The following is a 14134-nucleotide window of genomic DNA, read 5'->3' on the forward strand; positions in this document are numbered from 1 at the left end:
ACTCGCACTACACCCCCCTGCCCTGGGAACACTCACACTACACCCCCCCTGCTCTAGAAACACCCGCACCTACACCCCCCTGCCCTGGGAACACTCGCACTACACCCCCCTGCCCTGGGAACACTCGCACTACACCCCCCTGCCCTGGGAACACTCGCTCTACACCCCCCTGCCCTGGGAACACTCGCACTACACCCCCTGCCCTGGGAACACTCGCACTACACCCCCCTGCCCTGAGAACACTCGCACTACACCCCCCTGCTCTGAGAAACTCGCACTACACCCCCTGCTCTGAGAAACTCGCACTAGCCCCCCTAGCTTTGAGCCCCGGGAACAAGTCCTCAGAAAGTAGCTTTCAGAAGAAACACCAACTAGGGACAGGGGCGCGCGCTGGGTGGAGGATGAAGGCAGGGTTCAGGAGCGAGCCCGGCGGGTCGGCGGGTCGCGGGTCTGGCGGCCCTTGCGGCACCGAACCCACGCGTCCTCGGTGGGCCGCGGCGCCCCCGCGGGGCCGTGCGCACTGCACGTGGCTTCCGGTGAGCTCGGCTCACCCTGGAGACCGGAGGACGGCAGGAGAGGGAGCGTGAGCCGGTTCCCACGGTCACCGTCGATGGCTTGGGGTCCGGCGCCGCCATCCAGAACCTTCGAGGCACAGGTTGGCCCGCGTGACAAGGCCGCCGCGCTCATGAGGCCGGCGACATGAGGCGAGTAGACACCGGGGGCCGCGAGCCAAGGAGCAGGGGGAGCCGGGAGCGCACGGGAGCCCGGGCGCGGGGCAGGGGGGCGGGGGGGCGCGGGGCAGGGGACGGGGGGGGCGGGGGAGTCCGGGCGCGGGGCAGGGGGGTGGGGGGCGGGGGAGTCCGGGCGCGGGGCAGGGGGCGGGGGGGCGCGGGGCAGGGGGGCACGGGAGCCCGGGCGCGGGGCAGGGGGCGGGGGGGCGCGGGGCAGGGGGGCACGGGAGCCCGGGCGCGGGGCAGGGGGGCGGGGGAGCCCGGGCGCGGGGCAGGGGGGCGGGGGAGCCCGGGCGCGGGGCAGGGGGCGGGGGGGGCGGGGGAGCCCGGGCGCGGGGCAGGGGGCGGGGGGGCGCGGGGCAGGGGGCGGGGGAGCCCGGGCGCGGGGCAGGGGGGCGGGGGGGCACGGGAGCCCGGGCGCGGGGCAGGACGCGGAGGGTCCGGTGGGGGGGGCGGAGGATCCGGTGGGGGGGCGGCGGAGGGGGTCCGGTGGGGGCGGCGGAGGGTCCGGTGTGGGGGGGGGCGGCGGAGGGTCCGGTGTGGGGGGGCGGAGGGTCAGGTGGGGGCGGCGGAGGGTCCGGTGGGGGGGGCGGAGGGTCCGGTGGGGGGGGCGGAGGGTCCGGTGGGGGGGGCGGAGGGTCCGGTGTGGGGGGGGCGGAGGGTCCGGTGGGGGGGGCGGAGGGTCCGGTGGGGGGGTGGAGGATCCGGTGGGGGGGGCGGAGGGTCCGGTGTGGGGGGGCGGAGGGTCCGGTGGGGGGGGCGGAGGGTCCGGTGTGGGGGGGGCGGAGGGTCCGGTGTGGGGGGGGCGGAGGGTCCGGTGGGGGGGGCGGAGGGTCCGGTGGGGGGGGCGGAGGGTCCGGTGGGGGGGCGGAGGGTCCGGTGGGGGGGGCGGAGGGTCCGGTGTGGGGGGGGCGGAGGGTCCGGTGGGGGGGGCGGAGGGTCCGGTGGGGGCGGCGGAGGGTCCTGTGGGGGGGGCGGCGGAGGGTCCTGTGGGGGGGGCGGCGGAGGGTCCGGTGGGGGGGGCGGAGGGTCCGGTGTGGGGGGGGCGGAGGGTCCGGTGGGGGGGGCGGAGGGTCCGGTGTGGGGGGGGCGGAGGGTCCGGTGGGGGGCGGCGGAGGCCCGGGCGCGGAGGGGCGCGCTCTCTCCGCCCGCCCGCGCGCATTGTGCGGGAGCAGGTGCTGTCTGCATTACCATACAGCTGAGCGCACAAAGAGCCTCTGATTCGGCCGCACAATAACAGACGCCTTAATGACAGCCACGCGAGCGACACACACCGAGCTCCTTCTCCGCCGGGCGGAGGGCGGCCGGCCCGGCGCTCGGGGCCCGGCCGGGCCCGCGGCCGCAGCCACCCGGGGGAGGGGCGCGCGGGCTCCGGACGGCGCAGGTGGCGCCCCGGGGTCCCGGGCGCCGAGGCCGGGCTCGCTCCGGGTCCGCGCTCCCGGAGGCGCCGCCGCCGGCCTCCGCCAGGAGGGGGTCCGCGCCCGGTCTCCAAACTTCCCGAAAGCTGCGGCCGCGCTCGGCACCCCCGGCCCCGCCCGGCCCGGCCCCGCGTCCCCCCGGGTGCCCCGCGCCCCGGGCCCGGCCTCGCGCCCCAGTCTCCCGCGCCCCGCCCCCGGCCCCGCCCCCCAGGCCGCGGCCTCGCCCCCCAGGCCTCCGCGCCCCGGGCCGCGGCCGGCGCGGGGCCGGGAGCGTGGGGATCCGGGGCCGGGCCGGGCCGGGCCGGGCCGGGGCGTCTTTCAGGAATGTAAATGAGCCGGGCGCGGGCGGGCGCGGGCGGGCGCGCGGGGGCGGGGCGCGGGCTGCCCATTTTACAGCTCACTGACCATTTGGCGATCCGCGGAGCGCCGGGCCCGAGCGCCGTTCCTTTGTGACAGCGCTCGCCAGACGGGGGCTGCTCATTTGCATCTCATTAGCCATGCGGGCGGCCGGCGGCATATAAGGGCGGCGGGCGCCGGCCGGAGCCAGAGCTTCGGCGCGCACCCGCGGAGACCCGGCCCTGCCCGAGAGTCCGGGCGCGGACGGGCGCCGCACCGAGCCCCCCACGCCCGTCCTGCGGGCAGCGTCGGCGCCATCCGCGCGATCGGCCGGGGAGCGCCGCGACCGCCGAGTGACACCGCCGGAGCCGCCCGCACGCCGCCCGCACGCCGCCGGCCGCCCCGCACGCCGCCGGTCCCCGCCGGAGCCGCCCGCACGCCGCCGGCCGCCCCGCACGCCGCCGGTCCCCGCCGGAGCCGCCCGCACGCCGCCGGCCGCCCCGCACGCCGCCGGTCCCCGCCGGAGCCGCCCGCACGCCGCCGGCCGCCCCGCACGCCGCCGGTCCCCGCCGGAGCCGCCCGCACGCCCGGAGGGGCCCCGGATTATCGCCTGGCCGCGGGACTGCCAGACCGCCGCCTTCCAACCGGCCCCGGAGGAGCCGCCGCCGCCGCCGCGCTCCGGGAAGCCAACTGACCCTCGGACGCTTCCTTCCGCGCCCCTTTCTCTCCCCCGCTTCCCCTCCCGCCCCGTCCCTCCCCTCCTTCCCTCCCTCCCTCCCTTCCTTCCTCCTTACCTCCCTCCCTCCCTCCCTCCCTTCCTTCCTTCCTTCCTTCCTTCCTTCCTTCCTTCCTTCCTCCCTCCCTCCCCTCCTCCCGCCCTCCTCCTCCCTCCCCGCGGAGACGGCGGAGGCCGCCCGGGGAAGCGGCGACCCTCGCCCGCTGGAGGACGCGCCGGGAGCCGACCCCGCAGCCAGCAAGGGGCGGATCTAAGGAGCCGCCGCCCCCGGGACCCCGCAGCCGGCCCGGCCCGTGCTCCCGGCCGCGCCCCCGGCCAAGCGGACGTCCTCCCGTCGCGCTCCCGGGGCGCCGAGAGAACCGGGCTCGGGGCGGGCGCGCGCGGCGCCATGGGCCGTCGGAGCGCGCTGGCCCTCGCCGTCGTCTCGGCCCTGCTGTGCCAGGTGAGCGGGGCCGCGCGGGGCCTCGCGGGGCCGCGGCGGGGGAGGGGAGGGGGGAGGGGGAAGGGCGCCCCCCGCCGCCGCGGGCGGGTGCGTGCGGGCCCGCGCGCTTCCCCCGGCACCCCGCGCGCTCCCCCCCCCCGCCCCGCGCCCCCAGCTCGGATCCCGCGCCCCAGTTCCCCGCCCCCCCGCGCCCCAGTTCCCCGCCCCCCCGCGCCCCCAGCTCGGATCCCGCGCCCCAGTTCCCCGCCCCCCCCGCGCTCCCCCGCGCCCCGCCCCCCGCGCTCCCCCGCGCCCCGGCCCCCCGCGCTCCCCGCCCCGGCCCCGCGCGCCTCACGCCCCCCGCCCCGGCCCGCAGGTCTGGAGCTCCGGCGTGTTCGAGCTGAAGCTGCAGGAGTTCGTCAACAAGAAGGGCTTGTTGGGGAACCGCAACTGCTGCCGCGGGGGCGCGGGCCCGCCCTGCGCCTGCAGGACCTTCTTCCGCGTGTGCCTCAAGCACTACCAGGCCAGCGTGTCCCCCGAGCCGCCCTGCACCTACGGCAGCGCCGTCACCCCGGTGCTGGGCGTCGACTCCTTCAGCCTGCCCGACGGCGGCGCGGGCCCCGACGCCGCCTTCAGCAACCCCATCCGCTTCCCCTTCGGCTTCACCTGGCCCGTGAGTGAGCACTGGGCCGGCGGGAGAGGGGGCCCCCGCAGGGGAGGCCTGCGGACCCCAGCGCACGGCCGGGAGGGCTTTCATCTGGCTGGGTTGCGCCCCGCCCCCCCCAGGTCCCATCCGGGAATCCTGATGACAGCTGCCTCTTCCACCCTCCCATCCCACCCCACTGGGCTCCAGCCCTTCCCCCCCATGCATAATATCCTGTACTAACGGGCTGAGGAAACACATCAGGAAACCACTCTTTAAGTCCTTCCATTTCCACAAGGAAAGTGAGAGTGGGTGACGCCCTTCCCTTCTGCCAGACAAAGATGGGGCCCAGGCTCTGTTCCTGACCGCTGTCCTGAATGCTTCTGATCCCTTGCTGTCCTCCTTCCAGGGCACCTTCTCTCTGATTATTGAAGCCCTCCACACAGATTCTCCTGACGACCTGGCAACAGGTAAACACAGAGCACCAACCCCACACGCTGCAAGCTGCAAAAGCTGCCTCTCCTACCTACTGTGCTACTCCCCCACCCCTGGATGTCTTTTATTCTGCTCATGCCCCCAGAGTAGAGGATTTTTGGTCTCTTTCCCATGTCAACCACATCCTGCCACCCGCTAGTCCCCCACTAAGTTCCCAGCCTCTGGGGCTAGGTCAGAACCAACCAGAGCATCTTCTCTCCCAGAAAATCCAGAAAGACTCATCAGTCGCCTAGCCACACAGAGGCATCTGACAGTGGGTGAGGAGTGGTCTCAGGACTTACACAGCAGTGGCCGGACAGACCTCAAGTACTCCTACCGCTTTGTGTGTGACGAACATTACTACGGGGAAGGGTGTTCTGTGTTCTGCCGCCCCAGAGATGACGCCTTTGGCCACTTCACCTGCGGAGAGAGAGGGGAGAAGGTGTGCAACCCCGGCTGGAAAGGCCAGTACTGCACCGAACGTGAGTCCTGGGGAGGCCACCTCCGGGGGGTGCTTCTGGGGAGGGCGTTCTTGAGCCCACTGTATCACTGGGTTTAGCATGGAGGCAACAGAAGAGGTGTTGTGGTAGGGAAACAGAGCAAAAGCGCCTTCTGAGGACTTAAGCCAGCCAGTAGCACAGTCAAGGTCAACTCAGGCTTTTAACAACCAAGACTGTTTATCCATTCTAGGAAGCTGCCTTTCTTCATCAGGGAGGAGTTCAGAGACCAGGCCAGGGGTCAGGAAGTAAGGCTGTGTTCCCCTCAGGGTGTGTGCACTGGAGAGGGAGGGGAGGAAGGAAGGGAGGAACTGAGAGGGAGGGAGTATGTTGGGGGGACATGCTTCCAACAGAGTTCTTGCTCTGACAGCATTTCATCAGAAGGGCTCCCTTTTCTTCCTGGAGTTGATACCAGCCCACAGAGAAAGCCTTTTTCCAAGCTTCCCTGTGAGGCGTAGTATTTAGCTGTCCTCAGGGGAAGTCCTCACTCCTATGACTGTGGACAGCTGGAGAAATGATTAGATTGACCTGCAGGGCTGCATGGGTGAGGGGTGCACATGCCCTGTCTTGTCAGAGTGCTCACCACACCTGCCTGCAGAGAAAGCCCGCAGTGCCCTAGGTGCAGGGGTGTCAGGGCCTTGGAGTGCTAGGGGCTGCTCTGCCTCTCTCCCCAGCCTTCTGAGCCTCATCTGCAGTCAGGCAGGGCATTTCCCTGAGGTCAAGGGTTGTGAACTTTGACTCTGAGGCTTAGAACCTCGGCAGGGGCTTGGGAGAGAAGGGGTCCACTTCTTACCTTTAGTTTGTGTCAGGGTGTCACCCTTGCTCACCTTCCCCTCTCCTCAAGGGCTCTGGAGCTCCTTTGAAGCCCTGCCTTGGCCTGAGTTGTATTTGTTTTCTTAGGAACGGGAGGTGCTGCGAATGAATGAATTTCATAACTGGGGAAGTAGGCTCGCTCTCTGTCTTAGCTGTGACCACCCCTACTTCTCTGGTTCCTGCAGCTTCTGGGGCTGTCTTCTACCTTAGCTTTCTTCTCTCTCATGGTTCTGAGTAGTCAGCAACCTAAACTTTTTTCTTATTCAAACACTGGAGCCTTCCCTGCCCCCACTAGCTCGTGCCGTAGATGAGATCTGTGGGGATAGCCAGAGGGACCCTGTCTGCTCCCATTGGCAGGAGTGTACACACATGCATGTGTGTGTCCTATGCACTCGCGCGTGCGCACACCCCCCACGCTCACACTGGGGCTGTGGGAGGGGGAGGGCACGGGCGGGGTGGCATTGTTGCGCTGGGGCAGCTGCGGGAGGAAGAGACAATGGAGCAGCTGTCCTGCCCTGCACCCTGCACACCAGCTGTCCACTCTTATCTGCACACACACTTTCTGGGATATTAAGAGGTGGAGCTTTGTGCATAGAATTGGGCAGTGGGGGAGGGGGGAAGACTTCTGACCCTCTCTTAGAAGAAAAGGAGATGGGGTGGGAGTAGAGGCTTCGGAGAGCCCTTTTGTCCTGGAGCTACTGTGTTAAGAAGAATGCTCATCCTAGGACTGATTAAAGTCCAAAGCTACCAGCCAGCGTGGGCCAGCACTCTGTAGCCTGGAATCTGCTCAGCTAGGACCCGCAGAGTGAAATCATCTCGTTTTGGCCCTGAGACCGGGGCTTACCTGTGTGTTCTCTGCTTCCAGCCATCTGCCTGCCAGGGTGCGATGACCTGCACGGAGTCTGTGACAAGCCTGGGGAGTGCAAGTAAGTTTGCGGAGCTGTCTTGTGGTCGTGGTCGTCTATAACTTGTGTTTTTGAGAAAGGGTTTTGCTGTGTAGCCCGGCCTGCCATGAATGCAACATGCAGCCTAGGCTGGCCTTGAACTTACCTCCCTCCTCAAGGGCTGGGATTTCAGCATTTGATACCTACTATAACCAGCTCAGCCCTTCTTTTTATCCCTTTATACCTGTAGGATTTGTAAAGCATCTCTGAAGTGATCACTTAAAAATGTGAAGATTTGAGTGGGGTTGTTATCCTGTTTAAAGTTTTGGAAATGTATGAAGGCATGGGGTTGTCATTCATTAAGCTCCTCATGGTTAGAAAATATACAAGGCACAGCTTTAAAAGTTGGTGCAGGACATGAGAGCTTGCCTCAGTGGTCCTTAGCCCTTGTGCATGTTGTAGCCAGCTAGGCTAACCCTTTTTCCCCTTCAGGAACCTCTGGGGGGTGGCTCCAAGAATAGGGGTTTAAGCATTCGAGGTGGTACATTCTGCATAGCATGAGAACCAGGGGCGTACTGAAGCTGCTGGAGATAGGTTCTAGTGTGTGAGGACTTGTCATAATGAATCTAGGAACTGTCAGCATGCGTGTGACTGTGCTGTGCGTTCCAGGTGCAGAGTGGGCTGGCAGGGCCGGTACTGTGACGAGTGCATCAGGTACCCAGGCTGTCTGCATGGCACCTGCCGGCAGCCCTGGCAGTGCAACTGCCAGGAAGGCTGGGGCGGCCTCTTCTGCAACCAGGGTAAGCACCTCTCCCTCCACAGCAGCCCTGGGCTCTCCTGGCACTGGAAAAATAGACTCTTCCTGCCTATTGACCTTGAGTTTCCTGTCTTTCTCTTTCTGTCTCCACCCTGGGCAGACCTAAACTACTGCACACATCACAAACCCTGCAGGAATGGTGCCACCTGCACTAACACAGGCCAGGGGAGCTATACGTGCTCCTGTAGGCCCGGATACACTGGTGCTAACTGTGAGCTGGAAGTCGATGAGTGTGCCCCCAGCCCCTGTAGGAATGGAGGGAGTTGCACGGTGAGTTAGTCGCATGAAGCCAGGACTTGGTGTTAAATAGAGTGTGTGTGTTTCTTGGAGCATCTGTGGAAAGCTGTTTGCTCTCTCTCTCTTTGTGTAGGATCTTGAGGACAGCTATTCCTGCACCTGTCCACCTGGCTTCTACGGCAAGGTCTGTGAGCTGAGCGCCATGACCTGTGCAGATGGCCCCTGCTTCAATGGGGGGCGATGCTCCGACAACCCAGACGGAGGCTATGCCTGCCGCTGCCCCGCGGGCTTCTCCGGCTTCAACTGTGAGAAGAAGATGGATCTCTGCAGCTCTGCTCCCTGCTCCAACGGTGAGGGGTGGGGTGGTTGCTCATGGTCAGCGGTACACATCCTCTCCCAGCCGCTGGGTTCCTGGATTCCACCACCCATGCAGTCAGAACTCTCAGTGAGGCTTTATGATTGAGTCTGGAAGATGGTGGGTGGGCAGGAGCATTTGTCCTTAGGCTCATTCTGTAGGGATGTCCCCAGCCCAAAGGATGCACTTGCTCAGGGTCCGCGCCGGTCAGGATGGGGACTGGCTATGGATCTGCAGGCTCTCCTCAGAAGTGTGTGTAGCCATAGTGCTTTTGGAGGGAAGCCTACCTCTGCCCTGTCACGCAGCAGCATGCGATGTCATGAGCGATGAACTGCTCGCCGGCATGTGATGGCATGGACTTTCCAAATTGGACTCCATGGATGGCCCTCCTTCCCTGCTTCCCCTACCCCCCTTCGTCCTCCATCCTTCCTATCTTCCTGCCTTCCTTCCTAGCTTCTTTGCTCCCTTCATTCTTTTCCTCCTCATTCCTGTCTTTTATTACTACTTTTCCTCCTTTCTTACATCCTTATTTTCAGTCCCGATCTTACTAATAAAGTAGCTGCAGGCAAAACACTTCCTTAAGCTTCAGTCTCCCTGCCTGAAACCTAATCTGGTTGGTAGCCAGGCAAACTGCTTTTAGTGGTGCCTGTCATACATAGCACACTGACCGGCCTGGGTGCTGGTGCTCACGCACGAAATCCTAGCTACTCATGAGGCTAGTATCTGACAATCCTAGCTCAAACCCAAGAGGCGTCAGCCTTGAGCCAAAAAGGTAAGAAGAGTGTGAGGCTCTGAGTTCAGATCAAGCGTATGTGCGTGCGCATGTGTGCACACGTGCACACACACACACAGGTCAAAAGATGTTAGCTTCTAATATGTGGGGCTAGAATTGGACTCTTCCTCACCGATTGATTTGGTCCTTGGCTGTAGCTCTCAGCCATGCTCCATGCGGGCCCCAGGCTGACTTTAGCAGGCTTGTTGGCACAGCATGGATATATCTGGGGAGCGGGAGTGTGCCTGCATTCGCATGTGTGACTGCTCCTGACCTGTGTTTTAGGTGCCACCTGTGTGGACCTTGGCAGTGCCTACCTGTGTCGCTGCCAGGCTGGCTTCTCCGGGAGACACTGTGAGGACAACGTGGACGACTGTGGCTCCTCCCCCTGTGCGAATGGGGGCACCTGCAGGGACGGTGTGAACGAGTTCTTCTGTACCTGCCCGCCCGGCTACACAGGCAGGAACTGCAGCACCCCTGTCAGCAGGTGTGAGCACGCTCCCTGCCACAATGGGGCCACCTGCCACCAGCGGGGCCAGCGCTATGTGTGCGAGTGTGCCCAGGGGTACGGGGGCCCCAACTGCCAGTTCCTGCTCCCTGAGCCTCCGCCGGGCCCCGTGGTGGTGGACCTCACGGAGAAGTTTGTGGAAGGCCAGGGCGGGCCGCTCCCCTGGGTGGCTGTGTGTGCAGGGGCAGTGCTCGTCCTGGTGCTGCTGCTAGGCTGTGCTACCACCGTGGTCTGCGTCCGGCTGAGGCTGCCGAAACACCGACCGCCGGCGGACCCCTGCCGGGGGGAGACCGAAACCATGAATAACCTGGCCAACCGCCAGCGTGAGAAGGACGTCTCGGTCAGTGTCATCGGGGCCACACAGATCAAGAACACCAACAAGAAGGCGGACCTCCAGGGGGACCAGGGAGCCGGCAAGGGTGGCTTCAAGGCCCGGTACTCAGCGGTGGACTATAACCTTGTGCAGGACATCAAGGGCGATGAAGCCGCGATCAGGGATGCACACAGCAAGCGGGACACCAAGTGCCAGCTGCAGGGCTCTGCAGGGGAGAAGTGCACCCCAACAATCAGGGGGTGCGTGCTGTAGGCCGGGCTGGAGGTGGGAAGGCCACTCTGCTCTGGTCAGGTCCCTGTTTGAGTGCAGACCCCCTGTTTATCGTGGTTCTGTGTTGTTTCTTTCAGTGGGGAAGCACCTGAGAGAACAAGGCCTGAGTCTGTCTACTCCACTTCAAAGGACACCAAGTACCAGTCGGTGTATGTCATATCTGAAGAGAAGGACGAGTGCGTCATAGCAACTGAGGTCAGTGTGTGTGTGGTGCTCAGGCAGGGGTGGGCTGATGGGGAAGGTCCCTGGCGATCTCAGCTGACGTCGGGTGATGGGGAAGGTCCCTGGTGATCTCAGCTGACGTCGGGTGATGGGGAAGGTCCCTGGCGATCTCAGCTGACGTCGGGTGATGGGGAAGGTCCCTGGCGATCTCAGCTGACGTCGGGTGATGGGGAAGGTCCCTGGCGATCTCAGCTGACGTCGGGTGATGGGGAAGGTCCCTGGCGATCTCAGCTGACGTCGGGTGATGGGGAAGGTCCCTGGCGATCTCAGCTGACGTCGGGTGATGGGGAAGGTCCCTGGTGATCTCAGCTGATGTCGGGTGATGGGGAAGGTCCCTGGCGATCTGCAGCTGACGTCCTGTTCTGTCTCCTCGGCCCCTCCAGGTGTAAGATGGAAGTGATAGAGCAAAGTTCCCATTTCTCTTAAAATAAATAAAATTCCAAGGATATAGCCCCAACGAATGCTGCTGAAAGAGGAAAGGGAGACCCCAGGGACTGCTGCTGAGAAACAGGTTCAGGCCGAGCTGGTTCTCCTCCTGGAGTTGGCAGAGCTGCCCAACACTGCCGGGCCCGTGGCTCTGGGTGCCGTTGCCCAGCCTGCTGGATGTTCCGTTGCACTATGAACAGTTGCTTTTCAGAGTATATATTTAAACGGACGGACTTAATATGCATAGGAAGCATGCACTGCCCATGTGTCTATCTTGGAGTTTTATGAGCCAGTCTTTTCTTGAACTAGAAACACAACTGCCTTTATTGTCCTTTTTGATACCGAAATGTGTTTTTTTCTAGATGGAAAAAACGTGTGTTATTTTTTAGACTTGTAAAAATATTTTTCACAATATCTGTAAAGCTCGAGTATTTTGTGATGTTCGTTTTTTATAATTTAAATTTTGGTAAATATGTACAAAGGCACTTCGGGTCTATGTGACTATATTTTTTGTATATAAATGTATTTATGAAATATTGTGCAAATGTTATTTGAGTTTTTTACTGTTTTGCTAATGAAGAAATTCCTTTTAAAAATATTTTTCCAAAATAAATACTATGAATGACAACCGGCAGACACGGCCCCTTGCAGTTGCATTACCTCTCCCCATGTTTTCCGGCACACCCATTTCTAGAGACCCTGGGAACAGGCTTGCTGGCCTCGACGTCCTTGGAGACTTCTGGTGTGTTTTCCCTGGGTCATGTGCTCTGTCTTGCATGAACTTCCCACCTTTGTCCTGTTGGCACCTTTAAGAAGCTTCTCTGAAACTGCCAGCCATGCTTCCCAATTGCACGTTTAAGTGGTACTGAGAAAGTTCAGAGTTGGCTTTCTCTGAACCTGATTGATGAGTGATTGATTAATATACTGGGACAAAGCCTGGTCTAGTGTTACTTGTCCACAAGACATTTCTGTATTTATGGGACAAAGTCTTTTTCTCTCAAGAGATTGTTTATTCATTTGTGAATTTGTTTCTAGTTAATTCAAAAAGTTAGTTGCTTTCTCATTCTAGCACAGTTGTGATGAGGTAGATAATCACTATCAATTTGCTCTTAAGGATTGAGTGCCTCTTGTGTACCAGGCCCCATTAACTGTGTTCTGTGAGTTACCTCACCAGTGGTGGTAGGCTTATCATTCCTACGTTACAGATGTGGAAACAAGCTTGGGGAGAAGGTAGAGTTATTTATTGGGTTCAGGTTTACCACTGGCCGCATCAACATTAAGGTCCAAGCACTGCAGCTAACCATACACAGTTCAATTATTCCTCACTTGTCAGAAACTTAGTTTCCTGTTGCCAACAAGATCTGGGGGATTCAGACCACCCTGCAAGTTGCTGGTTGGAAGGGATTGGTGCAGTTGTGAGCTCTGTTAGATGGCAAGTACATATTGGGAAAACGGGGCTTATTTCTGGGGGTCTAAGGGGACAAGCAGTGGGAAAGAGACTCCTTGGCTTGATTAGTAAAGGAAAAAGGCAAGGCTGTGAACAACAGGTCTGATGTTTGCATGACTGCAACAAGGCCCAGCATCTTTGAAGCAAGAGAGGGACTAAACAGCACTGAGAAGCCTAAATCTTTGTTTCCAACACAACCCAACTCTGCCCTTCCCTGATGGCTCAGGTTTTTATTTTGGAGTAGTACTTAATGGCAAGGATTTCTAGTGACTTAGTTTCACCTTCCTCGAGAAACAGTGTTAGGATTCATCCTCAACCTCTCCCTGGCTTATTGAGGGGTATAACCAGGTGCTCCAGAGTCCTAAGGTGGCTTTTGGGGGTTTGCTGTGTCTAGGGACTAGTGAAAGGCACTGTGATGAGACATGAACTGCCCCATGTTCACTTCCATGAAATGTCAGATTGAGTAATGAGGAAGGTGGTTCTCTGTGTTCAGGATATATAACATGCAAGGTTCTTATGAAACCTGTTCCATCAAAGTCTTCAAACCACTGAAACATAACCTTACTTTCAGCCTTCTTGTGAAATCAGGGACTGATTCATCTTTCATCTAGAGCCAGGCGAGTGACCTACTCAAGGAGAAAGCTGGATGACTAAAAGTTTGGGCTGTGCATCCCAGCGCAAATTGCAGGTAGACTTTCAGATTTCAGGTTATGCTACTTGCATAGTAAAATCAGGTACACTGGTTGGTTAAAAAAACAGCCAAATTAAAACACAGGCATGTGTGGGCCAATGGTGGGTGACTCACCACACCAAATGGCACCCAGACACCATGAAGCTCTTGTTATTCCCGCCAAGACCCGTGCTGCTTCCCTTCCAAGTACACCAGAAGGTGCAAGGAGAGAAGGGGCAGCAAATGCACTTGAGACAAGATAACCACAGGAGATCCATCCACAGTAGTCATGTTCAGGCATTCCCACAGAGTGTGGCCAAAGACCCGGGCTAGCCCAAGGTGGCTGGCATGGAGGCCTCTTTTTTTTCTCTCAAATCCCACAGCCAGTGTCTCTGGACCTTAGACCACCGAGCAGTGGGGAGCAAGGCACATGTATGCATCCTGAGACCCCTTTTCCTTTCATAGTCATTTGAAAGTAATGTTGTACTTCCAGAAACAACGCAAGAACAGTGCAGAGAATCTCACTGAAGACCTTGTCTAAAATTGTAAAACTCACCTCACCACCCCATTTTATTTTGACTTTATTGTTGGTGGTGGGTCTTGAACTCTGGACCTGGGCACTGTCCCTCAGCTCTTCAGTTCAAGTGAGTGCTCTACCACTTGAGCCACAGCGCCACTTCGGTTTTCTGGTGGTTAATTGGAGATAAGAGTCTCGTGGACTTTTCTGCCCAGCCTGGCTTTGAACTGCTATCCTCAGATCTCAGCCTCCTGAGTAGCTAGGATGACAGGCGTGAGCCACCGGCACCCGGCCACCCTCCACATTTATCAGGACTTTAGGGTGAGGGTGAACACTCATGTCTTGGCTCACTTACAGCCATGTAGACTTTTAATGTTTTAATGTCACAGCTGGATCAACAGAAATGAGCTTGGCCCTCTTCGTGTGGCTGACTGGCAGGCCCCTGTCCTCTTCAGTGCTGCCTTGGTCACAGGTAATAGAATTCTCCCTGGACATTTTTCCTCTTCCAGTATCCTGGTCCCTTTTTGTGGGGAATGGCAGTAATGGCGTTTTGTGCATGGGAGGCTCAAAGCAACACCAAGGATGTGACTGGAGAGCCTACACAAA

General features: G+C 60.8%; 1 protein-coding gene across 1 annotated transcript; it reads left to right on the top strand.

The window, feature by feature from the left end:
- Positions 1 to 3076: 3076 nt before the first annotated feature.
- Dll1 (delta like canonical Notch ligand 1) lies at positions 3077 to 11516 on the top strand. Its single transcript, XM_070010158.1, has 11 exons — positions 3077 to 3663; positions 4019 to 4315; positions 4695 to 4755; positions 4984 to 5241; positions 6935 to 6995; positions 7623 to 7753; positions 7871 to 8040; positions 8141 to 8357; positions 9420 to 10215; positions 10324 to 10441; positions 10852 to 11516. Exons 1-11 carry the CDS (start codon positions 3610 to 3612, stop codon positions 10855 to 10857), a joined length of 2169 nt encoding a protein of 722 aa, XP_069866259.1. The 5' UTR covers positions 3077 to 3609; the 3' UTR covers positions 10858 to 11516.
- Positions 11517 to 14134: the final 2618 nt, after the last annotated feature.

Source organism: Dipodomys merriami, unplaced genomic scaffold, assembly GCF_024711535.1.
Source record: "Dipodomys merriami isolate MVZ:Mamm:240054 unplaced genomic scaffold, mDipMer1.0.p SCAF_8, whole genome shotgun sequence".
Lineage (NCBI taxonomy): Eukaryota > Metazoa > Chordata > Mammalia > Rodentia > Heteromyidae > Dipodomys > Dipodomys merriami.

What these genes read in the sequence shown, in the direction of transcription:
- Dll1 (XM_070010158.1), top strand. Translation starts at nt 3,610, where the DNA reads ATGGGCCGTCGGAGCGCGCTGGCCCTCGCCGTCGTCTCGGCCCTGCTG. An exon ending in GGAATGGAGGGAGTTGCACG is followed by an intron (nt 8,041 to 8,140) that starts GTGAGTTAGTCG and finishes CTCTTTGTGTAG; the next exon opens with GATCTTGAGGACAGCTATTC. An exon ending in TGCACCCCAACAATCAGGGG is followed by an intron (nt 10,216 to 10,323) that starts GTGCGTGCTGTA and finishes TGTTTCTTTCAG; the next exon opens with TGGGGAAGCACCTGAGAGAA.